The sequence below is a fragment of the Phalaenopsis equestris genome, unplaced genomic scaffold (assembly GCF_001263595.1).
Source record: "Phalaenopsis equestris unplaced genomic scaffold, ASM126359v1 Scaffold000513, whole genome shotgun sequence".
Classification (NCBI taxonomy): Eukaryota; Viridiplantae; Streptophyta; class Magnoliopsida; order Asparagales; family Orchidaceae; genus Phalaenopsis; species Phalaenopsis equestris.
Genome location: NW_018164953.1, coordinates 983,060 through 995,458, shown reverse-complemented (window position 1 = coordinate 995,458; position 12,399 = coordinate 983,060). Strand labels below are relative to the sequence as shown.

The 12,399-nt window shown below is 31.8% G+C and overlaps 1 protein-coding gene across 1 annotated transcript; it reads right to left on the bottom strand.

Moving 5' to 3' along the window:
- Nucleotides 1–707: 707 nt before the first annotated feature.
- Nucleotides 708–8,977, bottom strand: LOC110028545 (glutathione reductase, chloroplastic). Its single transcript, XM_020730444.1, has 11 exons — nucleotides 8,533–8,977; nucleotides 6,803–7,028; nucleotides 6,153–6,431; nucleotides 5,648–5,824; nucleotides 5,507–5,560; nucleotides 5,258–5,406; nucleotides 3,734–3,797; nucleotides 3,242–3,412; nucleotides 2,814–2,954; nucleotides 2,074–2,131; nucleotides 708–1,067 (listed from the first exon to the last, which is right to left on the bottom strand). Exons 1-10 carry the CDS (start codon nucleotides 8,913–8,915, stop codon nucleotides 2,093–2,095), a joined length of 1,683 nt encoding a protein of 560 aa, XP_020586103.1. The 5' UTR covers nucleotides 8,916–8,977; the 3' UTR covers nucleotides 708–1,067; nucleotides 2,074–2,092.
- Nucleotides 8,978–12,399: the final 3,422 nt, after the last annotated feature.

The window sequence follows — 12,399 nt, the reverse complement described above, 5'->3', positions numbered from 1 at the left end:
CCAATTTTTTTAACTCAGGCAGAAGTATTGAACCAAAACTGCATATTGGCATAATGATATCTTTCTTATTCTAACAAATTTTAGGGACGTTTACAAACATACAACACAATGTTTATGTTACATGTATAGCACCCAAATCTTTAACACTACAAAAAATACCACTATTACTAGCATTTTAAAAGCGAATACACATTTTCATGGTTAGGTTTTTGATACCAAAATATTATAAATAAAAATATTAAGCTTTATGTGATAGACATGTAAATTCATATGAATTGTGTGTTATGTATGTAAATTTCCCTAAACTTTGTTTCTGTTCTTCATATCCTGTTTTGCAGTCAAAACAAAAGCACCATTCACATGAAACCTCCTTGAGTTCCATATAAAACTCTTGAAAGCCATTTACTGTCATTCTTACTGATGAAACTAATTCTATAGTTTGGGACACTGGAATTGGTAATCCTGTAATTTTTATTTTGGTCAGCCAAAACTCCAAATAAATTATAAAAAAAAGTAGTGATGCAGATATTTTTCACTCAAGTACCTTACTCTTCTAATATTAATAAGTTGAATATTTATCAATTTCTCAATACTTCGATCGTGGCACGTGTAAACACATTGGTTCAGTAGTTCAAAAAAATCACCTGGGTGCTTATATGTAAATATCAATGTTTCGGGCAGTTTGTAAGTAATCATCCCTAAAAATTAAGCAGGTATTCTGTTCAATGCTTCCAAAATAAATCATACAGAATAAAAAAGCCTGTTCTGTTTATTGCATCAGATAAAGTCAATTTCCACAGGCACAAATAGGTATAACATTACAGCAAATTTATTAAGCAATAATGTTCAAGACCAATTACTACACAAAGTTACAGAATTAAAACTGTAGCACTAACCTTCTCTGCATGACAGTCTAAAGTTCTGAATAGTTATCTTCCCTCCAAAATCCCTTTTTTTGTTCAATGGATCTTCTTTTAAGCCTTGAAGCCAAACGTGGACAAATGTCACAACTGAATAAGTCTGTGATAGCAAAGGCTCGTCTTGCAAAATTCTCTTTACAACAATGCCTGCAAAGATAAGATGTGCTTCAATTTAAAACAATTGCAAATATATAGATTTTTGTACTTCAAATGTTCAATAAAGATTCAATATTGTTGACAAAAAAGGGGGGAATAAATATAAAAGTAAGATATATTATATGTTATAAAGCTTTTAATGTTAACTTCAATGATAAGAGGGACAAGATGCAAAGGAGCATACAAACCAAATATTTCAAGAAACAAAATGTGTTCAAATTTAAGGGTCTTTTTTGGGAACAGTTGCAACTTTTCATAAATGAGATTGTTAACCTATTGTGGAACAAATAAAATTTTTAAAGCTGTTGTGAGTATTATATATAATTTCTGGGATAATTACATATGCAACACTCTAAACATTACTATTTACAATACTAGGACCTAGGAGATTTTTTGGAACTATCGAATCAATGCATTTACGCATGCCACGGTCAAACCATTGAGAATTTCATAAAAATGAAAAAGGATGAAAGAGGATGCTAGATTTATAAATAGCAATTTTTCGAGTGTTATGTATGTAATTGCCACTATATACTTTTGTTTTTAAGAAACTCAGATAGCAGCTTTTTTATAACAACCACATTTCAGCTGAAATGGTTCTCAAAAATAATTTCTCACCACAAAAATTTCTAAGAACTAGCAATAAAATCGTACATAAATAGATGTGTGACAGCCGTCTGAAAATTAAAGCAATGAAAAAGCTTCACAAAACAGACCCTAAGTCTGTAATACGACAAATGTTAATTCTGCAATTTCATCTCCAACCACAAGAAAAGAGAGTCTGGTGTAATAAAATATGTTAAAACACTAACAAATAATGTCATAAACATAAATTACACTATACGACGAGCTTGATATAACAAGTTACATATGTGAAAACCTCAATAATTTGGAACTCTGAGCATATATGTAAATTTTAAACCAAAAATAAATATTAAATGCTGTGAACATGAAAGAAAATGCAAGCTCGTATAAAAATTTCAGTATCATGACTTACCTCATTCTCTCATTGTGAATTAAATATCTACAGCAGATTTAACCGGCTCGGTCTTCTCCTACAAAGAAAACACAGAGCAATTATAGCACAAATAGTCTTTTGTAGAAGCATTCTTAAAACGGCCAGGACCCAACAAAACACATCATTCTAAGCTTGTTCGGGATTATTTTAATTTATTGCTTTCTATATATATATATATATATACAGACACACATACACACATATATATTTCTTTTATGTTTAAAAACATGTTTGTATAGTGTTTTCTTTTACAATTTTTTTTTATTTTCAAAAACAAATTAACATATTTTTTAAAACATTCAAAAAAAACTTTTAGTTGTTTCGAGTGTTTCTAAAAACAATCATACCGTTTGGAATAACTATTGTTTTTTGTTTTCCTTTTCTTTTTTTTTTATATTTTGATTTAAATTAAACATGTTTAATTGAGGTTGTTGTTTTTAAAATATTCAAAGCATTATTTAGATGTTTTGAGTGTTTTAACAAGTTAATTTGTTTTTAAAAATAAAATATAAAAATATATAAACAAATATACCAGCCTTGATCCCGAATGGCCCCTAAGTGAACCAAAAGTAATGTCAAACAGGTCCTAATCAAATATGTTAATCATGTTTTATTTTAAATAAAAAATAAATAAAACCAAATTAAAAAAAAAAAGTGATCTCAAATGGTCCCTAAGTGAACATAGGAAGTTTGATATTTTATAATTTTGAATTAAAAACCTCGTCTGAAATCCGTGCCCTTCGAATTTCGCGAGTTGGAGTTCTCATTGTGACGAATTCTTCAGCAGACGTAGGATGGATCCCAATGGTGGCATCGAAATCCGCTTTAGTCAATCCAGCTTTTACGGCAATCGCAATACCCTGAATCAAATCAAATTAGAGAAATTTACATACATACATAACAACTTGGTGCTTTAAAACTATGCGTGAAAATGTGTATTTCAGTTTTAAGAAGTGTTAATAGTGCTATTTTTATATGATATTAAAAGTTTTGAGTGTTACATGCGTAAATATGAAAGTTTAGGTGCGCTTAATGTAAATACATAAGAATTGTGTGCTATATATGTAAAAGCCCCATCAAATTATCTGACGAGATCCTGAAAAGAAACAGATTAAAAACAGAAAACAATCAGCACAAAATCACCAACCTGAATCATCTCCGGCGAGTCTTCTCCACACATGTGAACACCCAAAACTTTGTTTGACTTTGCGCAAACAATTATCTTCATGAGTACTCGATCGGGCAGGCCGGAGATAGTTGTCTTCAAAGGCCTGAAGTTCGCCGTGAAAATGTCGACATCGCCGTATTCTTCAATTGCCTGGAACATTTAGAACTGTAAATAAATTTTTAAGGGCACTTACATACATTCCACCAAATTCCTATGTATTTACATATCTATCCAACCTAAACTTTACTTTTACATTCACACCAATGAAATCTTTCGTATCACCTTAAAACTACCACCATTTTTACTTTAGAAAAAGTAAAATACACCTTTTCATGCATAGGAAAGGTTGAATGTATGTAAAAACTGAAGTTTCGGTTTTAGATATGTAAATACATAGGAATGGAATGGTTTGTATGTAAATCTTCCAAATTTTAAAAAAAAATTGGCATATAAACTTTATGATATCCTCACCTGCTCTTCGGTAAGACCAACTTGGCCAATTGGTGGCTGAGAAAAGACGGCTGAAGGGACAGCCCTATAATTTTGATATGTGGAATATGTAAGAGAGAACACAGATAATGAACTATACATAATCATTTAAAATAAAAAATAAAAAAATTAGGGTCGGCCGTGCAAACCAACCCCTGAAAATTTCATTAATTATGTCAGTTATATGTCTAGACAACCATACAACACCCATCAAATAAGTAATGGGCGTGGCATATATAACCAACTGACCTTTTTTAAACTCAACACAATCATATATAAGCAGAAACCCCAAAAACAGAATAACTAAGTGGATAAATAAGAACAAAATGTTCAGCTGTCTCTCATTAAGAGGTAGAAATGATATAATAAAGGAAAGTTCAACAACTAAACCAACTTTACATTTTCCTTTCACAAAGATGTAATAAGAAACTTAGTTAGCGAAGTTGTGTGTATTGCTTGAACAATAAAATACGAATGAATTATTGAAAAAAAGTTTCATTTTTCATGCATCATTAAAAAAAAAGAAGAAGGAAGATTTACATACATACCATACCAATCACTTCCAATGTAGCTACTTCACTTTTTTACATACATAACATCTAACCTATGAAAGAAAAATTACTTTTTAAAAACTAAAATAGCAGCATTTTTTACGTAACATGAAAGACTTGGGTGGTACATATGTAAGAAAGTAAAATTTAGGTGCTAGGTATGTAAATACATAGAAATTGGGTGATATGTATGCAATTGCCCCAAAAAAGTATGCATATATTTTAAAAGCGTACACACATTTACTTTGACTGCTCATATTTTACATGCACAAATTTAGAGAGAGAGAGCACCATTCATTTAAAATGATTGAAAAACTTGCACTTCTTTCACCGGCCATCTAAAATTTTTAATGGTGGAGATTAAAACTAATTTAAATTTTTATTAATTTAGTTGCATTGAATCTTAATCATTCAAAATTTATGACGGAAGGTGAAAGTTGTGTGAGGATAGGGGTCTTATCCTTCAACATGAACACTACTCCCTCCCACCCCAAAAACTTGCACGAATGTATATGAGTTTGTCAACTCAACCAGAATCAGTTGAATTTGACATGTAACTATGTAAATAAGTTTGTCAAGTCAACCCAGGTCTCTTAAATTTAATATGTAGTAGTGATCACCTCATTTTAGAACAAAATAAATCAAAACCTTTTCTTTAAAGGGGGGCATTTACATAAGCACTATCCAATTCCAATGGATTTACATATCTAACACTTAAATTTTACTTTTAAATTTAGACCACCCAAATAGTTTATATTAAATAAAACATACCACCATTTTAATTTTTAAGAAGTCAAATACATTTTTTTATGCATAGGTAAGGTGCTATGCATGTAAAAATTGATGTTTAGGTGTTAGATATGAAAATCGATAGTAACTGAGGAATTGAAAGGTATGAATATAAATCTTCCTTTTCAAAATTGCTCTACCACAATGAAATGTGGGGAAAATGCACCTGTAATCTGGCTTCACAGGTTGATTGCCAAATACAGTCTTTGCAAATGCCCCCCCTTCCATTAATGCGACAGGTGTCAAATTTATCCTATCAGTTACATCTCCAACTGCCCAAATAGAGTCAACAGATGAACGAGAATATTCATCGACCTGAGGACAATCATAATAGATAAACAGAAAAAATATTTATACTTCATAATAACGATACCACTCAATCTACAAATACATGCATTGATGTAGAAAAATTTACCACTATGGCTCCATTCTTTCCCAATTTGACACCAACTTCCTCCAAACCCAAGTTCTGCAAAATTGTAAAAAACAATAATGGCTGAAAGTTAACACCATGTAATTATGTAGGAAAAGAAAGTAAAATATTAAGAGAATGAACCTTCGTGTTGGGCTTTCGGCCTGTGGCAAACATTACATGAGAAAAACCATCGATAGTCCCTTTGTTAGTTTTCAATGATAGCAAACCATCTGCCGATTTGAGAATAGCCTGAGGTGACTCCTCAGTGTGAAACTCAATGCCCCTTAGAGACATCTGCTCGCCAACAAAATCCCTAATCTACATAGTTTTAAACAAAGATTAAACGCTTTTTAAACAAAGATTAAACGCTCATTTGGCATCAATTTTATTTTATGATTTTTTTTTGTTTCTCTTTTGTTTTCAAAAACAAGTTTGTTTAGTGTATTATTTTCTATTTTTTATAAAAGATCAATTTATTTTTAAAAACACTCGAAATAGCTTATGTGTTTTTAGTGATTTTAAATACAATTATTGCAACCAAACATATTTTATTTCAAATTAAAATATAAATAAAACAAAATAAAATAAATAAAAACAAAAGTAATCCCAAACAGCACCTAGCCTAGACTTTCAGGGATTTACAGACCTCCTCGTCGAAGCCTCTTAGAACTTTCTTTTGCCTGATAAATACATGGACATCACTTCTTAGACCATTGAAGATGCCGGCGAATTCTAATGCAATATATCCACCCCCAACTATAGCAATCTTCTCGGGTTTTGAAGGCAAATCTAACGCGGCGTCTGAGTCGATAGCAAACTCTTTTCCAGGAATATCCGGAATTGAAGGTCGCCCACCGACAGATATGAGTATGTGCCTCGCATAGTAACGTTTACCATTAACATCGATTGTATGTGGATCAACAACCTACATCATCGATAAAAATAAGCGAAAAAAATAGAACTGAAGTTTGGGAAATTTACATATCTAGCATCACAATTCTTATGTATTAACATATCTCACAGCTAAACTTTCATATTTACACACATAGTACTCAAATTTTTAATATCACATCAAAATAGCACTATTTCAATTTTTAAAAGTGAAATACACATTGTCATGCATAGGTTAAAAGTACCAAAGTGATATGTGTGTGAATATGAAAGATTAGGTGAGAGATATGTAAATACATAAGAATTGTGTGCTATGTACGTAAATGCCCCCTAAAGTAATAGCTAAGGCAAGCCATTCAACATAATATGCCTTATATTTCAATTTGATTTATAACAAAATCAAACCTTTCCGCGGCCTTCAATTAGCATCACCCCGGCATTCTTTAAAATATTTTTATAAATTCCAGTTAAGCGCTGTAATTCGGCATTCTTGTTGGCTATCAGAGTACTCCAATCATGCTTAGGATCAGTTTCGTAGTTCCAACCAAAGCCATGACTCTCTTCAAACTCATGAGAAAACTTTGATGCATACACCAACAATTTCTTTGGCACACATCCACGAAGAACACATCTACATTACAAGGGTGAAACAAAAAAAAAATCTTCATGTAAACTTCAGCAACACAAAATCATTTCCTTAACTAATATTATTTTAAAAAAGGATACTAACCATGCAAATAATAAATCTTGACTCAAACTAGGATTAAATCAAAATGTTGAGAGGAGCATTTGATACCAATGATCTCAAATCATGCAAATCAGCATCTCCCAAAGGAAGGAGAAAATGCAAAAAAATTATCAAAATGAAAAAAAAAATCTGGGCTAATTAGACACGAAGAGCCCCAGAAAAATGATTGCATAATCAACTTCTAACTTTCAATTGTTTTTTTGGCACAATTCAAACTAGAGTATCACTAAATCATCAATAGTGCATGTTTGAAATTCCATATAGACAAAGGTAGAAGTGCATATCTCAAGTTTAATTGCTCCTACAAAATGATAAGTTAGAAATTGAGATCATTATAAGGTTTATCGCAGATTAAAATTCACATCCATAAGTATTTCACACAAGTAAAATTCACTCACTCCTATAATACTCATTATTACAATCATTACCATAGACTCCATGTCCATATTACAATGTGCCACATTTGCATGCCCAGCAGACTAGATTATCTCAATAACCTTACCTAATCCATTCTAAGATGAGTGTTAAAGAAATCAATGACGATATAGAGCACACTATGAAGCACGAATACGACATGATAGTAACTTCATGACACAACAAAAATACAATAACACGTCGTAACAATAAAAAATAGGGCACAACATGTCGTAGATACAAAATTATGTTTTATAAATTATTGATATAAAATTTATAATTAAACCAAATAATGTAAATACTTTTATTAAGAAAATCACATAATTAAGTATAATACCATTTCTATCATATTAAAAGCTTAAGGGTAGAAAAAAAGAAAAACAAGCGTTACTTTAATTACAATTAAATTCAAATTTTATCAAGTCCACTAATATAAGAATTTGATGAATAATAGTATTAAAAATAAAATAATCTTCAATTTGAGAGAAAAAAACTGTGATAAAAATCTAAAAAGAACCATAGATCTATAGTTCATGATCGCATCACACAAATTCTTCAAAAAAGAAAGATTATAAAGCCATTGCATTTCCTATAGTTCATGGTCATAACAACATTTTACTGTGCTTAAAAAGATTGAAAAATATATAAATAATAAGATGCCATCTGACTCTATGCATAGATTATTCCACTGACAACTACAATACATATCAATCCAACAATGAAAAAAAAAAAAAAACTTATTGTAAAACCCCACCATTCATTCTCGAATTCAGATTTTCCTCTAGTTTCAGGTCTCCAATACAATGATTCATAAACTGAATGATTATTAAATATAATGGCAAGAAAAACACACATATTTTGAGCTAATAACTCCTCATATATCTGCGTATAGTTCCTACTCATCATTAGAATCTTCCCCTGCTATATCACTTTCAATTCACCAAAAATACAAAGAAAAAGCACGGCAGCTTACGTTCCACCAACTCCACCAGTCTCTTCAGACGATATCGCAGCAAAAGGGAGCTCGCAGATCGCAACAGAAGCCCCATAGCTCGCTGCGAAGCGCGAGGCACGGACCCCTCCGCTCCCTGCGCCGATCGTGAAGAGGTCGAAGTCGAAGTTATGGCGCTCAACTACGGCCCCGTTGTCGCTATCTTCACCAGCTGCCGCTCGAGCACCAATGCAACGGTAACTGAGCGAATTGGGGCAGCGTGTAAAGAGAAGGGAAGAGGTTGCGGAGAGCGATTTAGGGATTCGGAAGAAAGGAGATGGGAGCTTTCTGGTTAGTGATTGAAGCGTAGAAGAAGAGGAGAAGGGGATTAGCGGTGCGGTGAGGGAGGCAGCGGCAGCAGCCATGGCTCGGGGTTTGGTGATTTTGCAGAGGGAGAGAGAAATAATATAATTAGTAGTGCGATTTTATTTGCAATTCGTGATGCTAATTGACATCAATATGAAGGTTTGTTATTTATTATTATTATTTTTTTTTGGATAAGGGATCGTCTATTATGCCTATGAATGTGTATCTATAGCTACTATATTAAAGTTGCCCTAAAAGGTTGAAGAAAAATTACATATAAAAATAAAAAAAATATATATCTATAAGAGAAAAAAAAATTATTATTAAAAAAGGAAATAAAATAAATATTTTAAATGAGCACATAAAATATCTTTCATTAGAATAGAAATTAAGGACTCTATTTACACTTAAATCACATTCATTATAAGAAGGATTAAAGGTGTGCTTGGGGTGCCGCTTTTGTCGCTTCTCATCCCCAAAATGCAGAATGTCGTGTTTGGGAGCCCGTTTCCCACGTGCATTTTGGCGTCATTCGAGTGCACAATGACACAAATCTAAAACAACGTAGGGGTGGGGGTGTTATGTCCGCGGTTTGAGCTCCATTTTGACTTCGAAATATCGTCATTTCCCCTTCTACAATCTATGAAATTCCTCCCTCTATCCCCTTTCTCACCTTCTTCTCCCATTCTCAGTCATTTTGTCTCTTTATGGCAGAAAGCTCGCTCCCTTCTCCCCTCCGTTCATTCTCAGTGTCGTCCACTCTCTACATTTTGGTTAGAGCTTCGTTTAGGCTTCAAAATATCTTCATTGCCTCTCTACAATCTCCGAAATTATCAAACCGCTATCATAGAGAAAAATGGAGATGGAGAGATAATACAGAGATAGACAGAGAGAGTTAACAACACCGAGAATGAACAGATGGGAGAAGGGAGTAGGCTTTCTGCCCTAAAGACACAGAACGAGCGAGAATGGGAGAAGGCGATAAGGGGTATTTGCAGGGATAAAAGGAGGAATTTCGGAGATTGTAGAGAGGCAATGAAGATATTTTGAAGCCTAAATGAAGCTCAAACCACAAAAGGGGAGTGTAGTGGGGGGGGGGTACATTTTGTGGTTTGAGTTTCGTTTAGGCTTCAAAATATCTTCATCGCCTCTACACAATCTCTGAAATCATCAAACCACTATCATAGAGAACAATGGAGATGGAGAGATACATACAGAGATAGGCAGAGAGAGTCGACGACATCGAGAATGAACTAATGGGAGAAAGGAGTAGGCTTTTTGCCTTAAAGACACAAAACAAGCGAGAATGGGAGAAGAAGGCATGAGGGGTATTTGCGGGGATAAAATGAGGAATTTCAGAGATTTTAGAGAGGCAATGAAGAGGGGGTGGGGTGAGGGGCTACATTTTGTTGTTTAAGCTTCAAAATATCTTCATTGCCTCTATAATCTCTGAAATTCCTCCTTTTATCCCCGCAAATACCCCTCACCGCCTTCATCTCCTATTCTCGCTCGTTTTGTGTCTTTACGGCAGAATGCCTCCTCCATTTTACCATATGTTCATTCTCGGTGTCGTCGAATCTCTCTGCCTATCTCTGTATGTATCTCTCCATCTCCATTGTTCTCTATAATAATGGTTTGATGATTTTTATTTTGTCTTTTTCCCATTTGACTGGTTTGATGGTTTGATCGTTTGTGTTTTATCATATTCCAAGTTTACCTATTAGTGGTTTGATGATTTCTATTTTATAATTTTTTTTTCTTTTATTCTCTTTAATTTCCTAAGAAATTACATTGACCTGATGGAATTCTGAAAGTTTAGCTAGTAGATGAGTTAGATAAGTTACATTACATTAATTGTATTTCATTACCTTTGCTTCAATTTTGTCACTACTGATTCATTTGAGATGACCATATTTTCCTTTCACGTGAAATTTAGATGTTGGCTAAGTTATTACCTTTCATTTTACTTTTGTTCAATAGGAAAAGTAATTTATGGAAAGATATATGAGCACTGTTGCTTATTTTGAAAAATTATTTTGAAGTTATGTTAGATATGAAAGTTCTGATGTTATACGAGTAATTTTATTTCTCATACATCTGCTTTAATGTAAAAAAGCATTTTTTATAGAGAATTATGGTCATTGTTGGTTTTTTTGGAAATATAAAAATGAGAGATTGGTTTGAGCCCATATAAACATGAATCTTGAATGTTAGATAAGTTATTTTTATTTCACTTGCCTATTTTGTAATCTAGAAAAGCATTTTTTTAGAAAAAATTATAAGCATTGTTGGTTTTTTAAAAAAATTATATATGGGAATTTTTTTTGGTCTAAGCAAATATGAAGTTTAGAAGTTAGGTAACTTATTACCTTTCAGTTTCCTCTCATTCAATGAGGAAAAAATATTTATGAATAAGGATTTCAGCACTGTTGTTTATTTTGAAAAATTATTTTGAAGTCATGTTAAATATGAAAGTTTTGATGTTAGATGAGTAATTTCATTTCTCTTACATTGGTTTTAATGAGAAAAAATATTTCTGTATGTAATGATGATCACTGTTAGTTTTCTTTTGGGAAGATATACACGAAAGATTGCTTTGAGTCCGTGTAAATATGTTGCTTAGATGTTAGATAAATTATTTCATTTCACTTATTTCTTTTTCGATCTAGAAAAGCTTTTTGGAGAAAATTATGAGCACAATTGTTTTTTTTTTTAATATATACAGGAAGTTTCGTTGATCTAATGCAAACATGAAGTTTAGATACAAGATAAGTTAGTGCCTTTCACTTTCTTCTTGTTCAATAAGAAAAATAATATATATATATATATATATATATATGTGAAAAATTATTTTAAATTTATGCTAAATATGAACGTTCTGAAGTTACATGAGTAATTTTGTTTCTTTTACATATGCTTCAATTTGAAAAAAAACATTTTCTGTAGAGAATTATGATTACTATTTATTTTTTTGGAAAGATATACATGGAAGAATGCTTTGAGCTCATGTAAACATGGAGATTAGAAGATAGAAACATTATTTCATTTTAATTGCCTCTTCTTAAATCTATAAAAACATATTCTAGAGAGAATTATGAGCACTGTTAGTTTTTTTTAAAAAAAAAATTATACATGAAAAATTTCCTTGATCTGATGTAAACATGAAGTGTTGATGTTAGACTAATTATTTTCTTTCACTTTCCTCTCGTTGAATGAAAAAAATAACTTATGGATAGATATATGAGCATGTCGCTTTAAAATAGTGATATTTAATATACATAATTTTTATTTTGAAAATTAGTATTTTAATTTTTGAAAAAAGAGACCAAATAGATCTTATATATCTAATAGTTTAGATAGTTGAGCACGATATCACAAGTGATATACCATCTCAAAAGATTAGCATATCACTTGTTAGTAGGTTTAACCACTTAAACTAAGAAGCTTATGAATCTATTTTGGTCTGTAAAATTTCTGACTGACAATTCTCTTATCTAATATAGGAATTAATCAAGGTTTATTTTACTTAGGTTCTTAGTTCTT